Source organism: Chaetura pelagica, unplaced genomic scaffold, assembly GCF_000747805.2.
Source record: "Chaetura pelagica isolate M959 unplaced genomic scaffold, ChaPel_1.0 scaffold159, whole genome shotgun sequence".
Taxonomy (NCBI): domain Eukaryota; kingdom Metazoa; phylum Chordata; class Aves; order Apodiformes; family Apodidae; genus Chaetura; species Chaetura pelagica.
This window is the reverse complement of record NW_009954555.1, coordinates 5738652-5751912: the sequence shown is the minus strand read 5'-3', so window position 1 is coordinate 5751912 and position 13261 is coordinate 5738652. Positions and strand designations below refer to the sequence as shown.

General features: G+C 55.8%; 1 protein-coding gene across 1 annotated transcript in view; it reads left to right on the top strand.

Annotated features, from left to right (window-relative positions):
* Positions 1 to 12824, top strand: part of NPHP4 (nephronophthisis 4) — a 15616-nt gene extending 2792 nt beyond the window's left edge. The window contains exons 6-27 of the mRNA XM_010005296.1: positions 451 to 617; positions 694 to 820; positions 1699 to 1887; positions 2230 to 2356; positions 4078 to 4121; positions 4820 to 5004; positions 5083 to 5274; positions 5888 to 6072; positions 6321 to 6481; positions 6851 to 7031; positions 7911 to 8039; positions 8265 to 8350; positions 8541 to 8767; positions 8864 to 9053; positions 9196 to 9279; positions 9369 to 9525; positions 9717 to 9802; positions 10503 to 10588; positions 10957 to 11128; positions 11683 to 11862; positions 12458 to 12601; positions 12684 to 12824. Coding sequence (XP_010003598.1) covers positions 451 to 617; positions 694 to 820; positions 1699 to 1887; positions 2230 to 2356; positions 4078 to 4121; positions 4820 to 5004; positions 5083 to 5274; positions 5888 to 6072; positions 6321 to 6481; positions 6851 to 7031; positions 7911 to 8039; positions 8265 to 8350; positions 8541 to 8767; positions 8864 to 9053; positions 9196 to 9279; positions 9369 to 9525; positions 9717 to 9802; positions 10503 to 10588; positions 10957 to 11128; positions 11683 to 11862; positions 12458 to 12601; positions 12684 to 12824 — 3240 coding nt within the window. The remainder of the gene's footprint in view (positions 1 to 450; positions 618 to 693; positions 821 to 1698; positions 1888 to 2229; positions 2357 to 4077; positions 4122 to 4819; positions 5005 to 5082; positions 5275 to 5887; positions 6073 to 6320; positions 6482 to 6850; positions 7032 to 7910; positions 8040 to 8264; positions 8351 to 8540; positions 8768 to 8863; positions 9054 to 9195; positions 9280 to 9368; positions 9526 to 9716; positions 9803 to 10502; positions 10589 to 10956; positions 11129 to 11682; positions 11863 to 12457; positions 12602 to 12683) is intronic.
* The last annotated feature ends 437 nt before the right edge of the window (positions 12825 to 13261 follow it).

The window sequence follows — 13261 nt, the reverse complement described above, 5'->3', positions numbered from 1 at the left end:
GTTGGAAAAGTTCAGATGAACAGTGATTGTGTCTTTATTGCACTTGGAGTCTTTCTTGGTTGCTGTGCAAGCCTTGTGCTCACCTTCCCACTGGATCAGTGCACAAATGGGCTTGTTTTGAGCATTCAGACCCTAATCTGGGTTTTTTCTGCTATGGAAATGCAAAGATGCAGTGTTTGTTATAGTAGTAACTCTTTAGTAACCTCTTTAGGAACAGCAGTGCTTTGTGTGCAGTAAGAACTGCTGGCCAAGTCCTCCCTTATTTGCCAGATTTGCACCAACTGTGCCATAAAGGTGAAATATTTTAATACCCGTCAGTGCTGGGGAGTGGGTCCCATTTTTTGAGTTTCTGATGAATTACCTGAATGTTCGTGGTTGTGGGGGGCACAGGGAGGGATGCTGAGCCATCCTGTGCCACTGCACTGGGGCTGGAAATCTTTCCTGTCACAGGCCAACGCGGCGCCGGACGGTGCCGGGGTGGTGGTTCGGGAGCGGCGGCTGCACGTTGGTGTCCACAACGGGCTGTGCTTTGTCCAGGCACCCCAGGTAGCTGTGCTGGTGCCTGAGGCAGAGGTGGCCCGGGGCAGCTGCCCAGGGGGGCTGGCTCCCGCAGCCAGGTAAGGGGAGACCCTCCAGAGCCGTGTCCCCCCTGCCCCGGGTGCTGCCCACAGCCCCATGTCCATCCTGGCGCAGGGATGCGGGTCAGGCCCTGGTTCTGCGGAGCCGCATCCACCTGAGCGAGATGGTTCCTCACCCGGCCTTTGGGGTCTGCTTCCAGCTGGAGTATGTCTTCTGCAGCATGGGGAGAGCTGGTGGGAAGGTAGGGCCGAGTGTGCATGTCCCTCATGAGGGAGCAGGGTGTGTGGGTGGGGGGTGAGCCCTGTGGGGGGACCCCATTCTCTCCCCACTTTCCACTGTCTCACACCCCACCGTGCAGCCTCTCCTCCTTGCTGCCCAGCAAAAGGCCCTGCAGAGTGTCTGGGTGCTTTCCACTGCACAGAATACCCTGCAAAGGGACTTAGTGAATCATTGTAGTTACATGTGGTCAGTGCACTGTGGGGGCGGTGGTGGAGCTGGGGCCTGTGGCACAGCCCTTGGGCAGGGCAGTTAATCCCAAAGCAGCTTGCCCAGCTGATCACAGTGTCCTCCATGCCATAATTAGCAGGCTGTGAGGTGATTGCCTTGTGGGTGCTGGTAGAGATCTCTTGGTTTGCTTCTGTACCTCTCCTTTGGTCTGAGGGGAGGCTGTGGATGTGCTGGGGTAAGTGGAAGCCTTTCTGCTGCCTTTCCCATCTGCTAGGGATGGGGCTCAAAGGTACATCCCTTAATGCAGCAGCTTGAGCAAGGGGTCACAGCCCTTTGGGGCCTGGGGTCTTTTCTCAGCCTACATGAGCCTAAATATATATAGGGATGAAACTCTGTTATTTTGGAAAAGCACTAAATCATGATTTTATATTGGCATTGTATTCTGCTGATCCATAATATTGTGGTGTGATCTGGTGAAGATGTGAGTACCCGGAGGGTGGGTGCTCGCTGTGCTGAGGGATGGGGAATAATGTCAGCAACAGGCTGGGTGAATGGGGGGTGTGAGAAAATCCTGTGTGGGAAGAGTACTGTGAGATTTATAGGTGCTTTGTGGTCAGCCTTGAGGAGGGCAAATCTCACAGGAAGGTGCTGGTTCTCCCTGTCTCCCCCCAGGCCCTGCCCAGTGGTGCCTGCAGTGAAGCCACCGAGATGTGCTCAGTGCGCTGGGCTGTCTGGAGCCCTGCCCTGGGCACTGGTGAGAAGGAGGAGGAGGTGGTCCTGCCCCTGCGTGGGGGTCCCCACCGTGGTCCCTGCCAAGCTCTGGTCTACCGGACCCCCCCAAGTGGCAGGAGCTCCTGCCAGGTGAGGGCAAAACACAGGAATGCTGCCAGGGCTTGGGCAGGCTGGGCTGGGCACTGGAGGGGCTGTGGCAAAACCTGTGTGAGTGTAAGGGAATAGGCATGGATGGGTAGGTGGGTGTCTGCAGAACTTGCTCAGTAAACTATTACCTGGGTGGTAGTGGGTAGAGTTGATAGCTGTGTGTGTGTCCCTTCCAAGGACCAAGATATTTGATCAGTGTGTTGGGAGTCCAAGCTCTCGCCAGCTCTGCCTCCAGCTTGCACTGCTGCTCCCGTGGCTGCAGGACAAGGCAGTCATCCCTTGAAGGGAGCTGTGTTGTCTAAAGTATTTCATGTCCAATTTCAGGGAAAGCACGTGGAGTCTGGGACTGTCCAATTCCATGTTTCTACTGATTCGGAAGAACATCTTGTAACTGCTGCGAAGATCCCAGATAAAGGCAGGGACGCGTTGGAGCCTCCCACGCTGTCGCTGAGTGAGTGTTTTCCAGATCGCTGACATTTAAAATATAGACTGTGGCACTGGTGTCTGCTCAGGAGAAAAAACACGAGTTCACTGAGTTTCAGTGAGCGAGTCTGTGAATTACGGGAGTGAACCAGGCTTCTAGTGAGTTGAATTCAGCTCTCACTTTTCAACTTGCAAAATTCTCCTGTGAAAGTCTCACTGAGACGGGTGCAAAATCCCCTGGGATTTCCAGCCTGCTCCAATTTTGGGTGGCTGTGACAGTGTTTGGGCTCAGCCTGCAGAACCACTGTTGGGCACTGCAGTCATTGGTCCCAGGCACTGCTGCTGTTTCACTCTGGCCTCTGCGTCCCTCTGGGCATGAGGGCAGGAGAGATGTCAGTTGTAGGCTGAGGAAAGAAAGAATGTCGTTCTGCTGCTACTCCAGGAGCTGACACCAGGCTGGAAAACTAGGCTGTGTGTGTGCCTGCATGCATCTGTCTGTGACTTTGGGGTGCCCAGGGATTCTGCTGGGTGTTGGAGATGGAGAGAAAACTGCCTTTGGCTTGAGCTTTGGCATGGAGCTGAGCCAATGCCCCAGGCTCCTGGAAATCCTTTCGGGCTCGATTCTGTTTGTGCTGCCCCGCTTCCCACGCAGGTCCTGGTGTGATGCTCCAGATCCAGAACATCATTTAAACACAGTTAATGAGCTTAGCCAGTTCCCGTGGACAGTGTGTGGGGCGATGCCGCTGCGGTGGGAGCAGCCTGGGTACCTTCCACGAGGTGGCACTGGCACCGTGGCTGTGCTGCAGCACCAGCCTCAGAGAGGAGCTGGCTTGGCTGGGGCACAACCGAGATTTTAGGGGCTGGGAGTGAGGGGGGATGCCCCGGGTGGGCCATTCTGGGGAATGATCTGGTGTTTCCTGGCTCTGGGGGCTGGCTGCCCCAGGGAAGTATGGTAATGGTCCTGGAGGTGACCTGGAGGTGAGTAGCAGCATGCGAGAGCCAGCCTGTACCCTGAGCTGCTGAAAAGAGCATTTTGTTAACTTTTCATAGTGCTCTGTGGGAAAATGTGCTGCTGTCTGGCCCTTTTGGCCAGGGGAGAGCAAGTGCATTTTCTGATGACCCTGTCCATTCTCTCATCACCAGCAGCCAAAACCATCCTGAGAGAAAACAGTATTAGAGATGTGAGGGTGGCAAGGTGCTTTCCTCTGCACAGCATTCACCCTGGGGCAGCTGGATTGTATGTGGTGGTGAAAGCGAAGCAGGGTCTCAGCATCACAAGGATGCAGAGGTAGAGCATCCCTGGTCTGCTCTGAGGGACCTGCAGCTCTGAGCTCAGCTGCGCTGGCACGAGCTGAGCAGCCAAATATAGACACAATAAAGCTCCTGCTGTTTTGGGGCACAAACAGATGAAGGGAGTGACAAGAAATAACAGGAGCAACGAAAACCTTAAGTATCCTAAAACTTTCACATCTCATTAAGCATCCCACTTAGGCAGCGCCGCAGGGCACAGCGGCACCATCTGGGGAAGGAGTTAGCCTAATTCCCAGCAAAATAACGGCTGGATCTGGAGACGCGCTACGTTCCACCCCCGGGCTGCAGTCTTATTGAAAAAATAAGTCAAATAAGAGATAGTGAGCTACTGTGTTCAGCTGTTTCTCCCCTGAAATGTGAACAGGTGGGTGGGGTATTGGAGGGGGCTCCCTGGGGGTGGTGGCTCAGTTGCCACACCCCTCCTGTCCCTCTCCTCAGGTCCACAGGCGCCGCGAGTGCCGGCATCCCCGCAGGGACCAGGGGTAAGTGCTGTGTGGGCAATGGGCTGCGGGGTTCCCAGGGGACAGCTCTTGCACTGAGGACATTCCCCTGGTCCTGTCCTTGCCAGTTTTCCTGGCTGCTGTGGGCAGGAGGCACCAAGCATCCTGCTCCACTCCTCCTCCTCCAGGGCAGTGAAATTGATCCTGCCTATAACATGCTCAGCAAGGTTCCCTGAGCTCTTTCCACACCCCAAATGTGTTTTAAGGGCAGTTCTGGGTTTTGACAGCCCAGATTTGCTGAGTGCTGTTGTCCCTGGTACATGCTGACAGTGACACATGGTGTCTTTGTGCAGAGCTATTGGGGTTTAAGGAGAGCTATGAATACCCAGGTGTCTCTTTATGCTTTTTTTTTATACCTTGATGCAGGGATCAGTGCATACAAATAATTTTGATTAAATGAAATGCTTAATAAGATGGCATTAAGCAGCTTGATCTTCCTGCTGCATTTTCCCATCTTACTGGGGAAAGTACAGCAGCTGAGTAGGATGTGGAGGTGCAAACCCTTGAGCAGCCAAGCCGTGCTGCTTCCCAGCAGAGTGCTGATGCCAGAGCACATGGCATCTCAGCTGCTTTAGTGGGGAGGGGGCTGCCTGGCCGTGGGGTTCCTATAGGGTGGGCTGCCTGGGGGGCTGCTCTGTGGTGTGGGGCTGTGGGCACTCACCTCACCACTCTCCCTGCAGCTGTCAGTGTCCCAGCTCTCGGCCATGCCACGGGGCAAGGACCAGCCCCTGGAGGGGGGGATCACTCACCTGGAAGCCGACCTTGGGTGGGCAGACCCTGAGGCCTGTGCTGAGGAGCCTCTGCGGGCGCTGCCCTTCGCCCCGCTGCAGGTGCCCGTTGCTGCGCTGGGGATCCAGGCAGACAGGTGATACTCAGCTGCCCTTCCCTGGGCCCTGGCACCCTGTGCAACCAGTTCTGTGTGTCTCACTCCTGTGCCTGTTAGTTCCCACACGCTGCTCTCCCGGGCCGCGCTGGCGCGCCTGCACACCGCTGGCTTCCCGGAGATCCTGGACCGTCACCAGGAGCCAGTGGGAATCTCGGAGCCTGTGGACCTGGCAACTTTCAGCCCACAGCTGGAGGAAGCTGACCCTCTGCAAGGCAATGAAATAATCCTGCAGTTCCTGGCTTTTGGCAGGTGGGATGGCAGCTCTTTGTGGTGCCTTGTGCAAGTTGATCCCAGGGGAGAGTCCTTTCACAAAAACCTCACTTCTTTGCTTGAGCGGGAGAAAACCTGCAAAAGTTCTGTATCCTCCAGCAGCTGGTGTGGAGGCAAAGCCCCAGAGGGTTTTACAATGAGGCTCTTTTCTTTCCAGGGACTCTTAAATCATATTCCTGTTTTTTTTTTTTTTTGTTTAATCCATTATATCTGTAAGAGTTGGTTAATGCAGGATTTCTCCATAAATGCATGTGGAGTTGAGGATGTTGGCACCCTTGGGGATGGCTCTGACTGGGTGAGGCCCCACTCATGTTTTTCCCATGGACAGCAGTGTGCTGTGCGGAGGTAAAAATCTGCCTTTGCTGGGCTCTTCCATCACAACATATGGCAGGAGGCAGCTGGAATTATGAAGCTTTTTGGGAAGCCAAGGCAAACCATATGCCTGCTGTCTTCAGATAAGTCCAAAGACTTGTGATGCTGCTGATCTTCTCTTTTCTTCTGCCTCTCTGTGGGTGCCAAATACATGAAGAGCTTGTGATGGGATGGCAGTGCCATGCCATGAACTGACCCAAGCCTTTCTCTGTCCTTCAAGGGATGCCCGGGGCCATGCAGAGGGGACGTGGCCAAGGACCATTTTCCTCACCTTCCAGTTCTACCGCTTCCCACCAGTTACCACACCGCGGCTGCAGCTGGTCAGCACGGAGCGGGGGCTGGCGGCTGGGCCAGCTCTGCAAGCACAGCTCCTTGTCCGGGTGAACAAGGATGGGACCCTTGGCAGTGGTAAGTTCTGGTGGAGCTCCTGCGTGTGGAGCTGTTAATGGGAATGCAAGGGTGGTCTGTATAGACTGTTTCTGTGGGAAGGAGCCAATCCCAGGGGGCCTCAAACCTCACTAATTGACCAATGGGTTCATCAAGTGGAGGCAGGTGGGTGTGCGATCAGGCAGGCTTCTCCAGAGCAGGAGTGTCCCTGTCCTGGCTGAGTTCTGGTGCTGGCGGAACTCCCACGCTGGTGCCCTGTCCTGCAGGACCGCCGGGCTTGCAGCTGAAGTACATGGTGGATCCTGCGTTCCTGCGAGCCGGGGAGCAGCGCTGGTTCGTGCGGTACCTGGCTGAGCACAGCCTCCAGATTGACATCTGGGATGGAGACTCTCTGCTCCTGGTTGGGTCTGCTGCTGTGAGGCTTCAGGTCTGTCCCCTGAAGCCCTTGGATGGCTCTTACTGCAGAAGGATTTGGTTTAGGGTGCAGGATACTTACGGAGGAGCCTGACTCTTCCTTCATTCCTGTGTTGAGATGCTGTTGTGTCACCCTCGTGTCTTTAGTAATCAAGTTGCATCAGTCCCTCTGTGTCAGCGAGGCCCATGTCAGCCTGACAAGCCCCTAATTGTGGGATTTGGTGTCTTATCAAAAGTGTTGTCCAAATGTTGACTTCCTTCCACTTCCCTGGAACTCCTGCTGCATTATAGGGCTGTACCACCAGACTTGAGACACCCTTATCCCAACCCTGTAGTCCCTCAGGCCTGACACCCCCAGTGACTTGTGACCCTTTGTCCTCAGCCCCTGCTGCGCCAGGGTCGGGAGGCCATCAGGACCCACCATGAGCTGGAAGTGGCCACAACTGAGTATGAGCCAGACGTGACAGTGATGGGCCAGGAGGCCCTGAGGCACGGAGCCCTGCGGCCCCTCGGGGTCCGTGTGGCCCTGCGGGGCCGCCTCCACCTCTGCATGGCCAACGTTGGTAAGAGCTCAAGGTTTGGGTACCAGCACCCCGTGGCACCTCTTGCTGGGTACCACCTGAGCCCCCATCCCCTTGCCAGCTGCTTGACTCCCAGTGCCACTGGGCTGCAGGCAGGAGCATGTGCTGCTTGAGTTTGTGGTCCTGATGCCAGTGATGCTGGGATGGTGGCATGGGGACAGTGCTGCACAGTTTGGTGCTAGCAAACAGCATCAGGCTGTGGGAGAAAGGGCTGCATCTCAACCAAAACCATCCTTGTAGGGAATGTTCTTCTTCCCAGAACCTGCTGGCTGCCTTTATTTTATACGTTTAATTCCCTGCCCTATAAATGTGCAGTGACTCCAGGTTTTAACACCTTATCTTGAGAAGAAAGATTAGCTCCATTATAAGTTATCTTAAATCATCGTTTCCTTACTTTGCCTGCAAAGAGCTGATAAGCTCCTGGGAAGGAGAATCTGAGGTTGACAACCCCAGGAGAGGTTTAGCTCACACCCTGCAAGAGAAGAGGGAGAGAGGAGGCAGAGACACAGCCCAAGGGCAGCAGCCACCCTTTGGGCTTTTCTCTGCTCTCTTTTTAAATTTCAAAATACTATTGTTGAAAACAGGATTGTTTTGGTGTCCCTGCCTGAAGGACAGGATGTAGTTTGTGGGCTGAGTAAATACCTGGTGGGTTTAGAGCCTTGTCTGGCTCCAGTTGGCACAACCCTCGTGGGAGACTCTGGAGGGAGCATGTGGGGCTCAGAGCACCCTGAGCAGCCAGGCCTTTGCAGGCAGTTTACAAAAGCCGGAGCAGAGAGCTGCAGTGAGGACAGGAATTTGCAGTAGATTTTGTAACACTGAAAAGGGGATGGTTTCTGCTCAGCCTGCCTCTGCTCATGGCAGGCCACCTGTGTGAGGAGCCCCCGGGGCAGCTGCCCTCCCCGCTGCCATCCCGCTCCCGCATTGTGCCCGCACCAGACGGTGCCTGCGTTATCCCGGCTGGCAGCTGGTTATCCCGGGACACTGCTTGTGGTGAGTCCTAGTTATCCCTGAATGCTGCTGGTGGTGAGTCTTGCCGGGCTGGGGCTCAGCCCATCCCCTCATGTCGGTTCAGGTTGGCCAGGTCTCTGCCAGTCTCTGCTGCTGCAGTGCTGGTGCTTTTCCCTCAGGCTGGCAGCCCCTCCGGTGCTCCCTGGCCCAGCAGCATCACCAGGGTCCCTCAGCACCACCCTGATGGTGGGTCCCCTCTCCCCGCAGGGCAAGTGTCACAGGCACGGAGGCTGGTGGAGGTGGACAGCGAGCTGGCGGCTGCGCTGCGCGCCCCCCGCCCGGGGCCCAGGCCGGTGCCCCCCGCTGCCCCTGGTGAGGCCGCGGCCGCCCGGCGGCGCAAGCTGCGGCGCATGGCGCTGGTGCGGCAGCAGGAGGAGGCCGGCAGTGGGAGGATGCCCCAGGTCTCGGTGAGGAGAGGGGTGGTGGGGTTTGGGGCTCCCCTGGAGGCTCCAGGTTTATGGGGCACCCCATCCCTCCTGGCAGGGCTGGCAGGAGCAGCGTGCCCTGCGGATGCGTGACTTGCAGATCATCGATGCCTACCGGGAGCACACCAAGGGCGAGAGCATCTCCCGCGTGCTCAGCCAGGCCATCACGGCCACCCGCACTGTGCACGCCGTGCTGGGCACCGCGGAGTTCTTTGAGTTCACCCTGAAGAACCCCTATGGTGTTCAGCACACTGTCACCATCGAGGTTGACCACCCTGAGCTCAGGTGGGGGCCAGAGTGGGGTCTTCCCTGTGTGCATGGGGAGATGCTGGGGAGGCACTGGACCAGTCCTCACCAGCACCTCTGCCACTGGTTCCCCAGTGTCATCCTGGACCCAAGGGAGTGGCGTCACTTCAAGGAGCTGACCAAGAGTGTTACACCAGTGGAGGAGGAGATGTTCCACCTCCGTGATGACCTCCGCCCTCAGGTCTACCTGCGCCCCAATGAGACTGTCCGCATCCCCTTCAAATACCAGACCTTCTCTGCAGACCCTGCCATTGTAGCTGCACAGGTAGGTGCAGGTTCTCTATTATGGGCTGTTCCTGATAGGAAGTGTTTTCCTGGCTGTGTGGGGCAGGGTGGTGCAGCCCAGGGGGGCCCTGCACAGCCACAGCCAAGCTGCATCCCAAGGAAACCTGCTCTTGCACCCACAGGGGCCAGCTGGGCTGGACACCAGTGCTGACACAGGCGCCCACTCCCTGGGGCAGAGCGGGGCTGCGCGGATGAAGCACATCCAGGTGAGGGAGGTGGGAGAAACTCCACTCCAGTGGGAGGAGAAGCATCCCTCTTGCAAACCTCTGTCCCTCTCCAACTGGCCCTGGGGCAGGTCTCCTTCCAGGTGAGTGGGGGGAAGCCCATCGCGCTGCTGCTGGTGAAGGTGGAGCCGCAGCCCCACGTGGTGGACCAGACCTTCCGCTTCTACCACCCAGAGCTCACCTTCCTCAAGAAAACCATTCGGCTGCCCCCCTGGCACACCCTCCCTGGTGAGCCTGCAGCTCTTCGTCTTCAGCCACTTCCTTGCACCAATTTAATTTTTCATTCCCTGCCCCAGTGCACCCTTGCGGTTTTCTGGTAGCCAGCACAAGGGCTTCTGGTCTGTGGCTGCGTGGGGAGCAGGGTAGCAAGCACAGACACAGGCTGAGTACAACTGCACCTCGGTCTATCTCCTCCACAGGCACTCCAGTGGGGATGCCCGGGGGGCAGCCTGAGATGTTTGTTCGCTGCAGTGACCCCAACATCATTTGTGAGACCAAAAGTATGGTAAGGGTTATGCTTTGGCTTCAGTTTGTCCTTCTGCTGGGGGTTGTTCTTGTTGGCAGATGCCTTGTGCCCACAGCACTTGTGCCAGTGCCTCGCTGGCAGTGATGAAGCTGGAATTGCTCTTTATTCCCAATTAAAGGGAGCTGCCTTGTTTCTGTGGTCAAAGCTGCAAGCTGCACCTTAATGCAGTGTAGCTTGTTTTTCTGAGCATCCAGAGGATGAGGATGCTGGGGAAAAACAGCTGTTTGTTGGGTGCTGCTCAGGGTACTGGTGGGGGCCCAGCACAGCATCTCTCTGTCTTGCAGCTGGGGGAGGTAGATGGGGAAAAACAAACTTCCACATGCATGCAGATGGCAACAGAGGGTAGTTGCTAATTGGTGTAGCAGAAATGTGTTAGTATGGTAATTGGATTATGGCTTGTTAGAAAACTTGGGGAAAATTTGCCAAAATTTGATTACAGATGCAGACCTGGAATGCAATAGTCGTTTGTATCCTCTTTTGTAATTAAAAATACTGGAAGAGCTCAGCCAAGCTGTATAATAACTTAATAACATAGTTTAACTAGATGCTGAAAGCATCTGCTTTCGTAAGTGGATTGGTGGCGGGTTTTTCTGTTAATGGGAAGGAAACCCTGGAGTCCTCATTAGCTGTTTGATCCCGAGGTTAACTGCTGGAACCATGCTCTGATTCCTGCTCACAGGGGCCTGGGGAGCCACAGGACATCTTCTTAAAAGTAGCTGGAGGACCAAGCCCACAGATCAAGAAGTTTTTTGTTGCTATTTATACGTAAGTAGCAGGACCTCAAAAAGTGGGAAGCACTGACCCCAGGAGCATGGCAGGGCAGGAGGGAAGCTCAGGCTCTTCCCTTGCCTCCCTGAGCCCAGCCAGCTTGGCTGAGCAGCAGAGAGGCTTCCCCAAAGGTTTGTGGCTTAAGGATTTACATCATTCCTTTTCTTCAAAGTAATCCCTGGGCAAACCATTCCCAGTGTGCCAGGGAATGCCTGCTGAGCCTGCTGGGCAATGAGATGCTTTAAGGATGGGTGGGACTCAAGTGGAGCCCTTTGAGGAAGCTCACGGGGAGCCTGGGCTCCCTCTCTGTGTTCCCTGTGCAGAGCTCTGAGCCCGTGGCTGAGCTGCCTCTCTCTGTGCCACAGGGACTCCTGGCTGGCAGTGCCCGTCCAGATCTGGCAGTTCTACCTGCACTCCCTGCAGCGCCTGGACGTCAGCTGCACGGCCGGGCAGCTCTCCCGCCTCTCCCTGCTGCTGCGGGGCACCCCGGCCCCGCGCAGGGTCCGCGCCTTCACCTCCCACCCCCACGAGCTGCAGGTAACACCCCACGGGGCCTGGGGCTGCAGGGTCTCTGGTGGTGGCAGCTGGAGGCTGGGCTGGACATTCTCCCTTCCCGAAAGGGAAAGGCAACAGCAGCCCACTTGGAATTATGAACGATTTACTGCTGTAAAGTGTTGGGATAATTAGCTTTTCATTAGAGCTGTCATATGTAGGATCATGGGCACGAAACCCCAGAGGGCAAATTATCTGTGTTAATGAGACCAGCTGAAGACTAACAATTTCTTCAGAATTCCTTCGGCCTTAATTGTGAGTGTGAATAACAAAAGGCACAAAATCCTCATTGCTGCCCTGTAAACAAAAGAAGTCTCCCTGTGCAGGGGGAGGGAGGCCCCAGCCTGGGGGGAGCAGGCTGTTCCCAGCAGTTCTTTCCCTTTCTGATAGGAAGCTGGTCCTAGCCTGTTCCCATAGGTGGGATTAGGTGTTGGAGGTGTAGGTGTGCAGGGTTTTAAGAGCAGGTGGGTCTGGTTTAGGCTCCAAGCTGGACATTGTGGAGGTGTGGTTGCTGCAGCTCTGGGTGTTGGTTCCCACAGGTGGATCCGGATGGCACATTCCTTCTTCCGGCCAATGGCATCCAGGAGCTGTTTGTTGGGGTGAGGCCTCGGCGGGCAGGCAGCCGGTTCATCTACCTCAACCTGGTGGACGTGGAGTCCCACCAGCTGCTGTCCTCCTGGCTGCTCTGCCTGGCTTGTCGGCAGCCCCTCATCTCCAAGGTAAGACATGGCAGTCTGGCTGATCTTCTGCTTCTTCCTCTCTTTACATCCATAGGTTTTTTTGTGCTTGCTACCCAGAGCACATGTTTAGCCCTCAGGTGCTCAAATAACCTTGCTGAAGACCATGGTAAAAGATCTTTTGGGCTGTCTTGAAGGCAAGCCCATGCTGAGGGGTGTCAGCTCTCAAGCACCCCCGGGTGTGAAATTGAAGCTGCAGCACGCTGAGTCCTGTTAGTGCTGTGCTCTCAGAGACAGAAAATTAGATTTCCTGCCTAATGTGTTTCTTTTAAAAACATCTGCCTGAGCCCTTTGGTATGGGAGGGAAGTTCAGATTGGTGTTTAAGCTGGTGCCTCAGTGTCCTGCCACATGCCAGCCCAGCTCTGGTGCCAGGGGCATTACCTGAGCCAACACCATGGCTCTCCCTGAGGACATCCCTTAATTACCTGGAGCATGGGTTGGGATCCCAGCAGCTTCTTCAGTTCTTTGTCCTTCAGGCTGGTAATTAGTGCCACCAATGCAGGTGGTGGTCCCCCATACTGGGTTTGGGGGGGCACCCCTTCCCATGCTGTGCTGCAGCTGCTGCTCCACTCACAGGCGTTTGAGATCTCCCTCCCCGCGGGCGGCGGCCGCGGCTGCAACAAGCGCATCACCTACACCAACCCCTACCCCGCGCCGCGCCTCTACTTCCTGAGCACCAACCGGCCCGACCTCCTGCAGTTCAAGGAGGACTCCTTTGAGGTATGAACCCCTGCCCTTGTCCATCTGGACCCCGTGGTGCAGGGTGTGATGCCACGGGGTCCCGCTGCCCGTTGTCCCGCAGGTGGCTGGGGGGCAGGTGTACACCATCGGCCTGCGCTTCGCCCCCAGCCAGGAGCTGGGCGAGGAGGAAATACTGATCCACATCAACGACCACGAGGACAAGAACGAGGAAACCTTCTGTGTGAAGGTCCTTTACCAGTGAGGCCACCTGGCAGCACCGCCTCGGGGACACCCGTGTCTTGCCAAGGGGGGTTGTGGGCCCGGTCCCCTCACAGTCACCTTGCCAAGCAGGAGGTCTCGCCTCCCCCGGGACCCCCAGTGGTGCCACACGACTCCCAGATCAGGGGCAGTGAGGGTTTTTGCACCCCACGTTGCCACTGCAGGGGGCTTCTATTTTTGTTAAGCGTTACTACATTTTAGACGTGTTGCAGTCTTTTTTTAACTTAAAAAGCTTGCAGATCTGATTCTGTGGGATATTTTTAAAGTATTTTATATTCTATGCTGAGTTTTGCACACACTGAAGCAGTTTTATGGGATTTTTTTATACTTTTTACTCATCCTTGATCAATTAAACCTGCTGCATAGAGCTGGCAATGTGTAGTGGTGGTTTCTTTCAGGGGAGATGGAAACCTTTGCAGT